General features: G+C 44.3%; 1 protein-coding gene across 1 annotated transcript in view; it reads left to right on the top strand.

The window, feature by feature from the left end:
- Positions 1-16,921, top strand: part of FRMD4A (FERM domain containing 4A) — a 197,240-nt gene that overhangs the window by 147,436 nt on the left and 32,883 nt on the right. Inside the window, exons 10-11 of the mRNA XM_054399433.1 lie at positions 71-128; positions 1,808-1,894. Of these exons, the coding sequence (XP_054255408.1) occupies positions 71-128; positions 1,808-1,894 (145 nt within the window). The remainder of the gene's footprint in view (positions 1-70; positions 129-1,807; positions 1,895-16,921) is intronic.

Below are 16,921 nucleotides of genomic sequence, written 5' to 3'. Positions count from 1 at the left end.
TTAATGTCTTTCTCTCAGATCATCCTATCAGCTTCCCAGACATGTTATTCTTTTATGTGTTATTTTGCAGTTACATGAGCATTGTAGAATCCCTCCCAACATATGGAGTGCATTATTATGCAGTAAAGGTATGTGCAGCAAAAAAGGGTCATTTCTTGAATTAAACTGTTTTTGGAGAGGGAGGGGGGGAGAGAGGGACAAATAACCATCCTGCTTTCAGAATACAATACACTGCTACTAAAGTCTGGTTTCACTTCCTGTAGTAGGATAAATTTATTTCAACTCTGTAGTGAATGTTTGGTAAACACAGTTCTAAAGAGGAAAATTCTGCTCTTGTTGATAAAGCTCTTCCAGTCCTATTGTGCTGGAGATGTTCAGCCCACAAGCTGCAGCAAGCTCTGGAGGTCAGACTGTTCCCAGTCAGCAACTAACTATGGGCAGCCATGACCTTCAGATTGCAGAGATGTAGTTAGATGGATACAGATATCTCTCTTTTATGCCAAATCATTGTCCCATACTCTAGAGATAACACATTGCCCTCTCCAGACAGCTCTCCCCTTCTAATTATGTGGATTTCATGAAGGCACTCACAAAATCCTTTGTCCTTTTGTCTTACAATTTATCACCAAATCTTCCACTCTCATTTTATTATTATTAGTGTTGTTATTATTGTTATTATTACTTCCATGCCTAACTAGCTGAATGGAGTTGTTATTTTTTTTTAAGTAGAGAAATCAATAAACATAAAGAAAGATAGATCTGCACTCCCCAGAGTATATTCCCTCATTTATCACTCCTGAGGTTTTGATGTGTTTCATCATTATCTCTCTGCACAGATCATACATGTGTAATATCTTGCACACATGGGATACCATAAAAACACAAGTATCCAACTGAACCTGTCTCAAGGAGAGGTGTTTCTAGTCTGTTCCTGCTAACATTTTGCCAAAAGCATTAGCCTCATTTTTTGCCGGAGGTTAGGACCCCTCCAGCACGAATCCAGATCTCTTGAACTACTCAAGATCAAGAAAGATCTGGTGGATTGGGGTGGGTCTTCAAGCCTGTGAAAACTGGAGAACTACTGAAGTGAACTTCCGTGACCAATACGTACTTATGAGCAGCAATGAGGCAGCAAATACTGGACATAACAGGGTTTGCTTCAGCCTGATGGGGGTGTTGGGTTTTGGTTTACCCTGCCATCCTCTATCACATTAACAGAACAGATATAATTTCATTGAGGACTCCAGTAAATTGCAAAGAATCTGATATCAGATGTCAGCCATTACTCCATAAGGCCATTTTATTGCACACTCAGACACAAAGCAGTTGGGTCCAAGCCTGCCAGACCTTATCACTTTGTAGCTCTCAGATCCCATTACTGCTACATTTCCAAGATTAATGCTAAAATCTTTGCACATAATTCAAGTCAGCTGGGTGATTCAATTTCCTTCCTCTCCAATCTCTGAGTGTTCAGACTGAATAATTTACAAGGAAGAGAAAAAGGATTCACCACTGCACAAGGGACCCATGTCAAACCTCCTCACCTTCCCTAGCAGCATTTTGAGTAACTTAATCACACGTGATGCATTTTAAACAGTTTTATATTTCACGGCCAAAAGTGAAGCAGATCTCTCCTAAACACCATGGAGCTTTGTGACTTGAGAAAATTCAGCTGAGGTAAATTTAACAGCACCCAGACATTCACAGGTATTACTTAGGGACAAATCTTCATTTTGAATAACAACCTGGAAAATCTCCAGCATTTCCCTGTCTCTTTCAATATAATTCCTTCTGGTTTCTCTTCCAGGACAAACAGGGAATTCCTTGGTGGTTAGGACTTAGCTACAAGGGGATTTTTCAATATGACTACCATGACAAAGTGAAACCAAGAAAGGTAAAGTGTTTACTTTTCTATCAAGGACTGGGCTTGCCAAGCATGTTATAGCTTGATTTGAGGCTGTGACATATGCTAAAAGCTGGCATTGATTCATGGGATTTTGAAGGATGTTGATTTTCTCTCAAACTTGTCTGAATGTCTGCAAGAATTAATGGACAGAAGTAGGTTTTAATTTACAAAGTGTTGTATGGGGGAGAAATAAGCAGCACTTAATCTTGCAATTTATTCTTCTTTTATGCATGGCTCATAAGACATACATGGGAACTGCAGGACTGATCCTGCCATGTGCTGGAGGCCTTCCATCCACTGGCTATGGCAGGTCGAGGATGCTCAACCAACCCATGATAGTATATTGTCAGGCCATAAATGGTCTTAGAGAGGTGGAGAGAAGAAATAGGGAAACTTCTTCCATTTATTACAAAAAGAAAAAAAAATTGCATGGTTTTCCTGGCAGCAGCATTACATTTGACAAGCAACAGTTTTACTAACCGTCAAGCTGGCAGGGAAAGATTACTTTCATTCATCACACGCCTAAAAAAAAAATAAAAAGGCATTAAGAAGTTTGTGCCAAGTGGCTGATTTGGTTAAGAACTTTACTTTGAAACATTTCACAAATTGAGGTATGGCATGCATAGGTCTGATCATGAACCTTGAGTTTGGTCAGTGATGACTAGCCATGCTGGTCTCCTTATTGCTATTTGCTTTCAGTGCATCTGAAAATCAGGATTTGTCTCAGTCCTTTCAAGTCATCTCAAATCCTTGAAAAATCCAGCTAAGGAACATCCTATTCATTTGGGTGGAAGAATGTTTTGATCCCCTGAGCTCATCCTACTAGGCAGACCCATGTGTTCTGATTTTCCTACCTAGGATGCCATCTAATATAAAAAAGCTCACCTCTGAGCACATGTCCTGCAGGTGGGCATGCAGTCTGATAGCAGCAGCACTTGTACTGCAAACCTTTGGAGATATCAGGTGGCAAGGTTTGGGGCATGCTTGCAGGCTGCAGAATGGGATGATTTGGAGCAACTAGGCAGCTCTTCTGTGGATGCAAAGGCTTCCATGCTGAATTCATGTACTTCATTTCACCTTGCATCATCTCTGTGCCAAGGTTCCCTTTTCCTTTCTTTCATCTCCTCTGGTCACGTTCAAGATGCACACTGCATGGTGCTCACAGATAGCATCTTCTATTAAAATAAACCAGATTTAAGGTTTTGGTACAAACAGTAGCAGGAGGAGGCAGTGGGAGACTATAGGTGCATTGATGAACTTTTATCACTGAAGGCCATTAATGGGTTTTTTTTTGTTAACTGAAGGAAAGGATGAGGGTAGTAAGGAGGTCTTCACAGAGCATCTGTGCTCTCCAATATTTGGGATCAATCATTACTTGCAGGGCAAACCATATTCACATGTGACATCTTAAAACACGTCTAGGCTAGGTATTTGCACCCACGTACCTGCATTAGTGCCAACCCTCCAGGGAAGGTATCCTTAAAAGATGCCTTCAGAAGTCAGTAACAGAAGCATTTCATTGGAGGAAAAGAATGCCCTGCCATGACAGGATTCAGCCACTCACAAGCTACAGCAGTTTCTATCAGTCCTGACAGGATGAGTGTTGGTGGAGAGCAGCAGCAGAAGAAAATAGGTCAGATATTCTGACTGCTTGAGAGGAGACAGATGTTTCCACTAGAACAGTCAAGCCTCCTTTCTGAGCTTCTGTTTCCTCAGCCACTCAGGATGATCTCCTCTGTAGCATTGGTTTTAGCGCTTGATAACATCTTGGGCAGCCTTTATCTCTTTCCACTAATCTACCTCCCAAATCAGAGGCTGTAGGCATCTCCTACCCTTTTTCTGCAACTGTAACCTTAAAATAGGGTTCAAATTTTCTTTTTATTGGTTTGCCTCAGCAAATTATATATGAAATCCAGGAGACCCAAACCAGCGGTGGTGCTTTATGTATAAATCACTGAGAACTTCTGTGGCTTAACAGAAGTGGTCACAGATCTGGGAGGGAAGCTTGGGTGTGAAGGGAGAACAGGAATTTCCAGGTTAGAATTTGTCCATTGCTATCTGGAGACTAAAATAGTGAAAGGACAGCCTAGATGAGCATTTCTCTGTTACATGATGCTTGCAAACCCCATCTGTTGGCAGGGCTGTTCCAAAATATACGGCCTAAATCATAAACAGGGCTTGGACAGAGTGGATGAGGCTTCATTATTTCTCCATCAAGTGCTTTTACCCTCTGTAGAGCAAGTAAAAAGACTTCTTACCCTACACAGGTGGTAAAACCCTTCTGGCAAGAGCAGCTCAACTGTCTCAGCAAGGTGCAATGTTTAATTCTCCACTAATTAGATTGTAAAATTGCACTTGATAATCCTGGTATCTGGGAGCTTACCTTTCACTATACCAGCATGAGCTGGTTTAAATCTTTGCTGTGCAAAGGGAGAGAGGTAAACCTTACTGAACTTTCTGCAAGGTAAAATTAGCAGGGGGAGGTGAAAAGAAATCGTGTCTCTTCTGATCTTTATTATTTTGTTCCTGCACATTGCCAACGTCAGAAACAAACTGAAAAAATACAATGGAAAAATAAATCTCCCTGGAAGACACAAGCAGAAAATTGTAGCAAGAAACCAGCTGAAAACAAGACATTTATATTAAATGCATGTAGAAACATTGCTTGTCTCATAAGGGAGATTTTAATGTTTTTCTATTATGTCATCCTAGATAGATTTCTGTGCTTATTGTCTTTGCAAGTAAAACTGTAACCCATACTAAGCAGCTGAACCTATCTCAGCCTATCCCATTAGCAGTCAGTCAAACCCACATTTTTATTAAATTGCTGATAATCAGCCATGTGTCTCTAGAAAACTAACCAGATTTGTCAGCAAGTTGGGTGAGTCTGGAAAGCAGGACTGAGGCCAATGCAGGGCCAGAATCTGATCTTGCTTGTGATATTACCACTCAGACATGAGTCCTCCAGCATCATTGGGAATGCAGCTGAGATGGGTATCTGGCACCTAGTCCAGGGTGGTTCAGATGGGAATGCAGGGCTATTAAACTGGAATGCAGCTGGGCTGCAGAGCCTGATTTGACTCCATGCTTCTATTTTTATGTTCCTTCCTGCCTATGCTTGAATTCTGTGGGAGCCCTGAAGCTACTCAAAGCCATCACTCTGAGCCTTAATCATTCTCCTTTCTGTTCTCTCCTGAATGTTTAGGGACTAGCTTACAGATTCAGGAAGCCCTGCCAAAGGCTTCATCTTGAATATTGCCTTTTCAAACTCAGATTTGGGCTGTATCAGTTATGATATGACAGCTGTTCATTCTTAGATATTAAATAAATGCAAAAGTTTCACTATACCTCACAAAATCCATCACTGCAGCTGGACAAAGAGAATGGATTATCAAGTGTGTCCTGCTAACCACATGCTGAGGCATTTGGACGTTTAGTAGTGGCTTGCAGAACCAGTATCATTTTTATGGCAGCAGTCCACAATATCCAGGATGGGCAGAAGCCATCTCTTTATGTGTTAGACTTTGCTTCCCTGTGAAGAGAAAAGGCCCATCAAGGTTTGGTGTCTCTAAAAAAGCACAACAAAAAGTAGTCATTGTCCTGCAGGGCTTTGCCCACCTCGGGTCAGCACCTCCAATATTCATGATAAACCAAATTCTCTGCAGCCAGGTCTTCAGACAGGATGTGCCTGTACCATGCTCCACAAGCTGCTCCGGGGGTGGTGAGAAAACCCGCCGTTTTCAGAGAAGGGTCATTAGGGTTTGGTTTTTTGCTTGCAATGCAGACCAATTGGAAAGACAGCAAGGCACTGCAGCCCCCCATGAGGCTGTATTGTCTGTGAGTGGTGTTTTTCCATTTTTGCCGTCAGGTAGGGATGTAACTCCACTCTATCCCCAGAGACCTGTACATGAAGCAGAAGCAGCATAGCCAGGAGCTGCGAGACCAGCATGCCCGAGCAGCTATAGTAGCACTAGGCATGTCTGTTCTGCTGGTTTTCCCATTGACTTAAGAGCCCAAAGGCATTTTCTAGTGCACACAGTTTAACAGTTAGTAAACAATTAACTCCAAGCTGAAGAGTGAATCATTAACAAAGTCAGCCAAAGGACTTCCATGTGGCAAATAAACAGACAGAGATATTGTTTAACTTGTCACCTAAACTAAAATAACCTTAAAGGAGCATGTGGTAGCATTTGCAAGAAGCACTTCTATGTAGTGTTATCTCATTTTTTTCCACAGAAGGCTAGTGGCAACAAAAGGCAAGGTGAACCTTTTTCTCAGACTCAACAAAATTATCACTGTTTGCATTCTCTGGTTGACCGAAGAGAACCCAAGGGGATTAAAGAGTTTTGAAAACAAGATAAAATGTGAGGCATCCTGAAATTCAGCTGTGAATGTAGCTTGACAAAGTTTTCTTTGTGGCAGCCAAACACCAGCTTCTGTCATTTCTTCTCAGCTTTATCATGCTATGAAAACACTCTGTCCCTTGCCATAAGGTCTCCACAATGCTTTATGGATTCTCATTACAGAATAATTTAATTTGTATTAATTAATACTGTTGTGAATCCAAACCAGCAGTAACGGATTGACTTCCCTTTTAAACATGTAAAACCATGGGCTGGGTTGGACCCATCCTACCAAGCAGTACAAAGCACAAGTAAAATCAGTAGCTTTAAGTGTCTGATCAGAGAGAAACCACTGGCTTGTCAACAGCATGAGCAAAGTATTCAGCACATTAATTGTGTCCAGAAAGTGAAAGATTGCTGTGTGATAACACCTGGCCTTTTCCAAACAACAAGAGATAGAGTCAACTTTCCCAATTCCAGAGGCAAAATGAGATATTTACACAGGAGGAGCAATAACCTAATTAAGACCTGCTTTATTGCAGAACAAATAGAGATCCTCTCTGCTTGAGGGCATAGTGAAGCATTGTGAAGTCAGTAATTGTGCTGATGGAGTGGTTAAACTTGTGCTTACTGCGGTGAAGGAATGACAGACCAGTAACTTATAAACCCATAAAGCAGGAATTGATATGAACTGGATAGAATCTGGTGAATGATGAGGAGGAGGAAGCTGACAAATTGATCTCTATCTTGACTGATCATAGAACATGGGGGCAGTCAAAAAGGCAAAAGAAACATGACATTCAAATCAGTTACAGGGAGACCAGTTCACCTGCATAGCTTCTTGCTACATGATACAACAAAGGTCATGAGCTTTGAAGGGTTGAAGATAGGACAAAAAGTGTGATGCTCCATCCACAGTTTTAACATTCAATTGGTTGTTTTTGAACAGGAGAGGTGATAAAGCATCATGTCCAAGGAGAGTGTTTGATTTAGCAGCAGGCTGGTTTCTGTTGTCAGAGGCACAGAGCATGTGTAACACTCCTCACTGGCATGCCACTGAGCCACAGGGTATACTCACAGAGAGCTGTCCTTTCTCTAGAGCATCCAGAGTCAAGTGAGGTCGGAGACAATATAAGTGGGCTCTTTGTGGAATGGGATAATTTCCTAAGACCTTTGCAAATATCATAGCATTGCAGACTGGGATAAAATATTTCAAATTTGCAAATGATACAAGAGGAGCAGAAAACATTTCCAGGAAATACTGGCTTAAAAGATAGTGGAGTCTCAGTGGCATTGCTGTAATAAATTATTCACTAGGATTAGCTGACTGTTAAGGACTACCTGCTGACTCCTTCTGCTCAGCACTTTTATTTCTCTTCCCGTTGCTGATCATTCATTCTCTTTGGATTATGGACTTGGCTGAAAACTGAACCAGTCTTCAGGTCACAGTGGGTTCAACTCATTTTATAGTGCAGTAATTCAGTCTGGGTTTTGTATTTGGAAATGTGGAGCACGGGAGGTGTGACACATACAAAGCAAAGTTCCCTATCATGCTGTTTCTTCTCACAGAAAAAGTTGCTCACCCAGTTTCCTTCCATATCAAAATGTAAGACCCAGACCTGTGACTGATGAAGGGCAGCCTTCATGACTTTCATAAGTCATGCTGGTATAGTTGTGTGGCTGGGAAGGAAACTGCTCCAGAGAAAGGATCAGACCTCAGCAAAAACCAGACAAAAAAAGTGGTCATTTTTAACCTCAATCAGTTCTCAATCCCATTCACTATCTGGCCCACCATCACTATCCCACAGCACAGCTACAGGACCTGGGTATGGGTGCAGGCTGCATAACTTAGAGCAGGCACATTAACCTACACAGTAACTTTATAGAGCAAGACAAGGGGTTCCATAGCTTGGAACAAGATGGAAGGAGTTTGACTGCATAGAATTTGCCATGGTTGAACAAGGATGAATTAACATTATGGGTTATCATCACCACCTCTTCCCTTTCACAGACAAGCTAGCAAAAGTTTGCTTCAGGTGTTTCTCCCAAACAGGGTTGATCTCAAACCACCAGGTAGATTACTCCCATTTTCAAAAAAGGTAAGAAGGAAGAACCAGGGAACTACAGGCCAGTCAGTCTCACCTCTGTGCCTGGTAAGATCATGGGGCACATTCTCCTGGAGTCAGCTTGGGTTTACCAAGGGCAAATCCTGCCTAACAAACCTGGTGGCCTTCTATGAACAGGTGACAACATTAATAGATGAGGGGAGAGCAACTGATGTCATTTACCTGGACCTGAGCAAAGCCTTCGACACTGTCCCACACCACATCCTGGTCTCCAAACTGGTGACACAGGGGTTTGATGGATGGACCATGAGATGGATAAAGAACTGACTTGATGGCTGCACCCAAAGAGTGGCTGTCAATGGCTCCATGTCCCAGTGGAGGCCACTGACAAGCGGAGTCCCTCAGGGATCAGTCCTGGGACCAGTCTTGTTCAACATCTTTGTTGGTGACATGGACAGTGGCAATGAGTGCACCCTCAGCAGGTTTGCTTCTGACACCAAGCTGTGTGGTGCAGCAGACAGGCTGGAGGGAAGGGATCCATCCAGAGGGACCTTGACAGGCTGGAGAGGTGGGCACAAGCCAACCTCATGAGGTTCAACAAGACCAAGTGCAGGGTCCTGCATCTAGGTCGAGGCAATCCCAAGCACAAATACAGGCTGGGCAGTCACTGGCTAGAAAGCAGCCCTGAGGAGAGGGACTTCGGGGTGCTGGTGGATGAGAAGCTCAACATGAGCTGTCAGTGTGCACTGGTAGCCCAGAAAGCCAAGCAGATCCTGGGCTGCATCAGGAGAAGTGTGGCCAGCAGGTCAAGGGAGGTGATTCTCCCCCTCTACTCAGCTCTGGTGAGACTCCACCTGGAGTACTGTGTCCAGTTCTGGAGCCCCTATTACAAGAGGGATATGGACATGCTGGAACGAGTCCAGAGAAGAGCCACCAGGATGATCAGAGGGCTGGAGCACCTCTCCTATGAGGACAGACTGAAAGCTGGGGAGGGACTTTTTAGGATATCAGGTAGTGATAGGACTAGGGGGAATGGAATAAAGCTGGAAGTGGGGAGATTCAGGCTGGATGTGAGGAAGAAGTTCTTCACCATGAGAGTGGTGAGACCCTGGAATGGGTTGTCCAGGGAGGTGGTTGAGGCCCCATCCCTGGAGGTATTTAAGGCCAGGCTGGATGAGGCTCTGGCCAGCCTGATCTAGTGTGAGGTGTCCCTGCCCATGGCAGGGGGGTTGGAACTGGATGATCCTTGTGGTCCCTTCCAACCCTGACTGATTCTATGATTCTACGATTGTCTAGGTAAACAGCTTCTTAAAATCATAGAATAGTCATGCTTGGTTTCCATTATCTAGGTAAATAAGTAGCTTGATCAACTATAATGCTTGTAAACACTAGTATATAATCTAAGGCTCCACTGTGTGGTGTTTTGGTGTGCATGTACCGTGGTGATACCATCGGGCATAAAGTCCCCAGGGCTTTCTGTAAGATTGTACACTCACAAAGGCTACAGCAGGACATTCCATCCCCTGATCTAGCCACGTCAAGCCCATTGCTACCATTAAATACAGGAGTAGACTCTTGTTCTAAGTGCTTTGTCATATTCAGGTCTTAAAATGTAATTCTCTATAAAAGCAGCAGCCAAATCTTACAGGATTCTGCAGTGCACAGCAGAAACTTCAACAAGGTGCAAAGACAAATCACTCTGACAGGACAAAGTGAAACAAATTGGACCTCAGTGCCCTGGAGTTAGGGTGTCGATCTGGAGTGAGATTGAAACCTCCTCAAGTGCTTGTGCTTGGCTCTAAAGTGGCAGCAGGCTCCCCATGTGCCCCACCCTTCTCAAACGCTGTCTCTTAGTTCATCAGGACTGCTCCAGAGGCCTGAGCCTTTTTATCACCAGATGAAGCCAGGCAGGAATCCAGCTATTCAGTGGCTACAAATATGAGGCATCTTTAAGTCAGTGGCATGGGCAGGAGGCTCAGAAGGTCAGGCATTGCAGCCCATTGCCATGTATGTGGGATTGCTGCTGCTGTGGCAGTCCATATGAAGACATTCAACATAACTGGAGTGCTTTTAGTCACACAACAGGACCATTTACAAAGGCATGTAGCACTTGGAGAAGGGGCAAGGGTTTTAAGCAAGAAAAGGGCAAATTTAGATTGGACATTAGGAAGAAGTTCTTTACTAGGGTGGTAGCCCAGGGAGGTGATGGAGGGCCCATCCCTAGAGACACTCAAGGTCAGGCTTTATGGGGCTCTGAGCAACCTGATCTAGTTGAGGATGTCCCTGCTTACTGCAGGGAAGTCAGACCTGTAATGGTCCCTTCCAACCCAACCCATTCTATAATTCTGTGATTCTATATGTGTTCATGGTTGTAGCAGTGTGGGGTGGGGATGGTGGTTTCTGTGTTTTGGTCCCAAGATATAGATGTACTTTAGTCATGCCATTAGAGAAGACAAAAAGATCCTTAGGAAAGAAAGTAGTAGGAATGGTGGGTGGCATAAATTATTCATAGATTCTTTATCTAATACATTGTATATTACATCAGAAAGGAGAGATCTTCAATGCAGAAATATCTAAGCAGTTTGATTTGCTTGCAAAGGATAAAAGGGAGAAAATTTAACTTACAAGAATCAGGGAAAAAAAATGTTCTCCGTGGACCTATTGATTTGGATACATTCAGCATGGTGACAGCAATGTAATGTCCAACAGCATCTACCAGATGTAGATGTGCAGGGAAGATGGATTCAGTTGTGTGTACAGTCAAAGTCTGATCTAGTCTGTAAACAGTTATAGACACATATATCAAGTCGCATTATGTAGACAAATAGTGCTTTGTCCAGCTCTTCCTTCTGTGATCTGATGCTTTGCTGCCTCTCTGAGCCAATAAATCATTTTGAAATTTAAGAGGGAATTGTCTCTCCATAATGGAGATGAATGCAGAGTCTTGACTATATAGATATAGACACAATTTCTGTTTGGTCAAGACAGAAATATCTGTTGGGGTGGTATGGTCCCATGATAACAGCACACAGCAAAAGGGATCTCAAATTGGACCAGAAATTGTTTGTCTGTTTGGCAAAAAAAAGAGTCCTGAAGCCTGAGGGGAAGAATTAATTAGATAGTGAGCTGGGGTTGCTGACAGACCACTGAAAGTCCTGCTTAGCTAAGTCGCTCTCTAATTCCATGGGGGGAGGACGGCAATCCTCTGGGAAGATCCCTGGTGTAGCTGTTTCCCAGATCAAATCACACAGGAAACCTTTTTTTTTTTTTTTTAACTGAAAGAACAAAAAAAAAAAATACCCCAAACTAATAGAAATACAGGAATTAACGGAAGTGTGGCAGGATGGAGGGCTAAGTTATGGTGTAGCAGCATCCTCATCTCATGACCCAGGGGCACCCTCAGCAACAGGTCACACTAATTCACAGGTGACAACCCACAGAAATCTCTTGGTAAATCTGCCCCTGAAACAAGAACCCATTTGTTTAAGCCAAGACAGTGCTGTTCTGCATGGACCAAATACCTCCTCATTCACTCAACTAGTTTGACAGAGGTATGATTGATGGCAGCAGGGTTGGCTTGAGGCAGAACACAAATCCATGCCTGGAAACCATGGCCCCACTGAAATCACTGGGACAAAACTGCCATTGACTTTGCTGGAGCTGTGATTTTCATACAGTTTGAGGCCAAAAAGGGACTGCTCATAACCTACACCCTGACCTCCTGCATAACTCAACCCCTAGAAGTTTGCTCACTGGTTTGTTCAGTGGAGGGAATTATATTTCCAAATAGAAAAATTTTTATTACGTTTGTTTTATCTTTAAACTGCAAAACAAGAGTTGGGAATTTGTAGCTGCACTCATGCAAGCTGTGTGAAAATACTGCCATTGGTTAGTTCCTTTGTTCAGTACCAGTTTTAGGACTGGGATGTCATCCAGGGTTGGCCCTTGTCCACAGCATAGGCAATGGAAGAGGTTTCATTTGGGCTGTTAGGAACGTGCCATATTATTTCCCTGCCTTTCCTAAAAGCCTTTCAAAAGCATCCAGTCTGGATGATAGTCTATACATCTCTGCATAGTCTGATTTAGCAAGGCATTAATCATCTATTAAGCTGCAAGACTTGAAGGACTGGGAGACATCATATAGGTCACTAAGTCCAACAGCAATTTCAGTTGGTCATTCATTAGATGCTTAGAATTAAAGAAAGGGCCAACTTCAATTAAAGCAGGGCCAGCTTCAGAGTTTGATCAGGTCAGTGTTTGACCTCCTTTGCTGATTGTTGTGGGTTTGAGGGTTTTTTTATATACCTAGTCAGAATTTCCCTTGCTGCCACCCAGCAACCTCTGTTCACAGCCTCGTATACATTCACGGAAGACCTCTGAGAAAAGTCTTTCACCATCTCCTTTGTACCCCCCCTTTAGATCAACAAGAGCAGACAAACAGCAGGTAGATCTTCTGTAGACTTCTGCAAACCATTTCATTCTGAACAGCCACCAAGCCTGGTATCTGAAGCCCCTGAGAGCGTGTGCAGCACCGAGTAACCCCATCAGGCCCTTCAGGTGAAGACATGTACACAGGAAAGGGAAAGAAAACAAGACACCAAATACCTGGGCATTTGTATCTGGTTCCTAATAGACACAATGCAAAGCAGTTCACATTGTGTCCCCACAGGGTCATCCAGCCACAGTGCATGCTGCCCAGTTCAGTTTCAAGTCCAGCTCTTCTGGGCACAGAAAGCAGAAGACAGTATCAAGGACTCAATACCCCAACCCCAGGATAGAGAATCTTGAAAATTATTCCAAAATGTACTATTTGGGCATGTTTCTCTAGGAAACATAATTCAGAGAGCACTATGTCCCAACCAGGAGTTCTGCCCTTCAGCCACCCTCTGTCCTGTCCCTCAGCCACAGGCCAACACAGGAGACAGCAACAGCCTCGTTGCTGCCAAGGATTTCCAAATGTATGGCATGTTCCCTCTGATGGGTATTCAGACAAGGCTTCCCAAGCACAAAGGCACAGAGCAAAGCCCACTGCCTGGCACAGACTGACTCAGCCCCCAACACCTCAATGAAGTCCAGGTCACCCAGGACATGAGTGACCAAGCCAGAAACACTCCTGTGTGTCATTCACAAAACACCCTCCCTTCTTTATCAGGAGCCTCTGGCATTGTTCAGATGCTTTTGTGTTGACCCTACCTCCTGCTGTGTGCAGACACCACGACACTTGCCCCATGGTCAGTAAAAATGGTAAAAACCTTCTTCAGACTCATGTGGCTGAAAAGCATGCAGATCTCTGGGCCTCTTCTCCTCCAGACTCAGCTTAATTAGGGAGCTGCCAGCAGACCACAAGCATGCTCACAAAAGAAGCTTGCAATCTGAACGGCTTTGACTGCAGCTCTTTGTAACTAGTCAAAAACATCTGGTACCTGGCAAGCTTGCCTGCCTCTTGGAAGGAGATTCCAATGAGAAAATCCCTGTAGCTTGCACCTGAATTCTCCACAGTGCACTGTGCAGCAGTCAGATCTCTCCACTGGCTCCTTTTCTAAGCTGCCAGCTTTGCAGAAAAGCCATTTCTGGCACTTCGCTTCCTCACCTTAGCCTCCCCACCCACCACAACACATTTTAAACAGTACACATGGCCCAATGGGGAACAATTTTTCCCTCCAGTGTTTGTGGGTTGATAAGCTGTCTTGAAAATTCAAGCACTAGTGTTGATTCCAGTTTTATTGACATGATGGAACAGAGCCCATGGTGGGAATAGTTCCCCCAGAGAAGGAGGGAGTAAGGGTAATTCTTTTCTCCTCTTTGAGTAGTCCCTTTCCCTTCCACATGCATGTGGGACTGTGCAGCTGTGCTCATAAGCCAGTCTCAGGGAGACTTCCAAAAGTGTCTACAGAAGATTAAATGATCTCATGTGCAGCCTGTAATGATGGCCACTACCAAAAATTGTTCCCATCTGAAAGCTGCCCTGTGCTGCATGATCTGAAATGGGCTGCTGACCTCAGACAAGATCCCAGTGGGCAAACCACCACATCACAGAAAGTCAGCCCACCGCAAGCACCGCTAATTGTCTCCTTGTTTGTAGGCTCTGAGTGAAGGCAGCTACTCAAGGGCTGGGGAGCTCTGCTCTCAGCTTCTATTACCAAGTGACTTTCTCCTAAGCCTCATTTGCAGTGCATTAAGGGAGATGCTGTCCCAGTCCCTGCTGTGAGGTACCTTTTGTCTGGTAAAAGTCATTATACCCTGAATAAACTCCAGTAAAGCCAATATGAATTGTCCCACCCACAAAGGCAGATGTTGGGTTTGGTCCTGCAAATTAATCAAACATGATCATAAGCCAAATAACCCAAAACTAGATGCAGCTTTCAGTGCAGGAAGAGGTGAACCTGCTTGAGCATGGCTGCATTGACTCAGACTAGCCCCAAACTAGCACACATCTGTTGTCGATGCATTTCCACAAGGCTGTTGAAATTACAACCAGCTCTCTGATGTGGCTCTTATTCCCCAGTGAAGGCTGCAAGCACCAGTGTGGCAAAAGGATCTTGATGGGTAAAAATTATGCTTCCATTTAAGAAGACCTACTAATGGCACCTTGTGCATCTGTCACTGCATTAACAACATCAATTTGAAACTATGTAAGCTCAGCAACTGGTGAAGGGAACAGCTTGCTGACATTAGGTCTGGTTGAAGGGAGATCTTAGGCTTTGTTTCTCCCTGAGGGCTTGTGGTTGGCTAACAGGAAAACAGATACTTTCTTGTGGGTATTCACAGTTTTGAAGATTGGATTCCTTATGTATAGGAAGGTTGAGATCTCTCACATCAATGTGGGCAAAAGGAGTGGGAGGCTGCAGAATAGCATCCATGGAGCAAATGGAGTGCAGAACATGGGCTATGGGAAAAAAAGACACAAACTCAGGTTGTGGGGTCAATTTCACCCCCTCCTTCCCAAGAGGCTGGATTTACCTCCTTCTGCACACTGACAAGGAAAACAAAGAAACTAAATATAAAAATGCAGTAATCTGGGGAGCTGCTCTGGTGCCCAAAACATGGGTGTCTAATGTCATTTTAGGCACTGATAGTGATCCAAGTCATCTGTATGGGGCTGGAAGATGTGGTATCAGACCTGTGGCAGGTCCACTCCCTCCTGGGGCAGCAGCCAGGGCCAGGCAGGAGACTCCAGGGCACAGAAAATGGCACTTGATGCCTGCGTTCAGGCATCTGAACAGCTCCCCCAGAGCCCTGTGTGTTTGGACAGTTGGAGTTAATCATCAAAGGAAAACAGAGCTGCAGTGAGCAAACTGAGCACGGTGAGGGTAGGTAGCAGAGAGGACAAAGTAGGAATGGATCCGAGCACAGGGGACAGTCCTGCAGAGTTTGAGGGAGGAGGTTGTGAATGAAAGCATCCAAGGAGATCAGCTGCCAGCAGCTTCGAAAAGGGTCTCAAATTCCTTCTGCATCACACTGTAGTTTAGTCATAAATGACAACAAGCGACCCAGGGACAGAGCGATATTTTCTGAAGGGTGTGATATGCTGTTTTTTCAGACTCTTATGTGTTCCACATGTCTGAGAGCCTCCCAAACAAGCCCTCTTCACATGCTGTGCTGCACGACCACATTACCCTCCCCATCTTGCGGACGGGCATTTGGAAGTACAGAGAGATGATTTTGGCAGCCCACATGGCACTCTCAGGCTTGACCCTAGTTGTTGTCTGTGGGAGTTTAGACCCCAAACTTCCTTTTTGTGCCTTTGAAGCTAAGTGATTGCAGAGGAGACAGACTTCACTTCAGACCTCAGCTCTCAGCTTAACCCTTTCACCCCATGTCTGTTCTGCCTTAGTGCATAAAACAGCAGGTATTTCTGTACTTTCCTTGGTGATTACAACTTTTATGCAGTGATTAATTTTTCCAGTGGAGGAATAAAATAATCCCCTAAGGACAGCCCTTTCAAGCTTCCCAGCCCTCCTGGCCTCCTTCCTCTCCCAATATACCTCTGCAGTGCAGAGAGCCTGAGAGTATGGGGCAGCTCAGTGCCTGCCTTTCACCACTCTTCCTTCCAAACAGCTCATAATAGAAAAAAACACCTCTTGGCTGGAAACTTTTACAAACACAAATATTTTTAGTTTTGCTGCACTGAAATACTAGTGAGGAGAACACTTTGGGTGCTTGCTTTGTTTTTTAGACTTCACCTCCACCAGCAGCTTAATCAGTACAAATCAAATTACTCCTCCTGTTTACTTATTTCCAGAGCACTGACATTGGCAAGTGGCTTATCTCGGCGTGGCAGGAGCCAGCGCCTTCCTTGGGGGTAGGAAAGGAACTGCACAGAAGCTGCTGGTAGTGAGAGAAGGAGTATAATCCAAGAAAAGTTCTGCTGGCTCTACTCCCCAGCAGCAAGGTTACGCTCCCCAAGCTATGCTGTTTGCTAGGGGCAGCTCAGGGAAGAGATGTCCAGAGGGTAGAGGCTGCCTCCTCCCTGTGGATTAGCAGCCTGGAAGCCAAGATTTGGATTTTGGCTTACTCATTTGTAAGGAGGAGGCAGTGGTGGACCTGTCCGTGGCAGTGATGGTGTGTGGTGGTTTGCAAAACTGACACAGTGCTTTGCAGTCACC

The sequence above is a fragment of the Indicator indicator genome, chromosome 3 (assembly GCF_027791375.1).
Source record: "Indicator indicator isolate 239-I01 chromosome 3, UM_Iind_1.1, whole genome shotgun sequence".
Classification (NCBI taxonomy): Eukaryota; Metazoa; Chordata; class Aves; order Piciformes; family Indicatoridae; genus Indicator; species Indicator indicator.
Note: the sequence above shows the minus strand (reverse complement) of the source record. Positions and strands in the feature narration are given on the sequence as shown.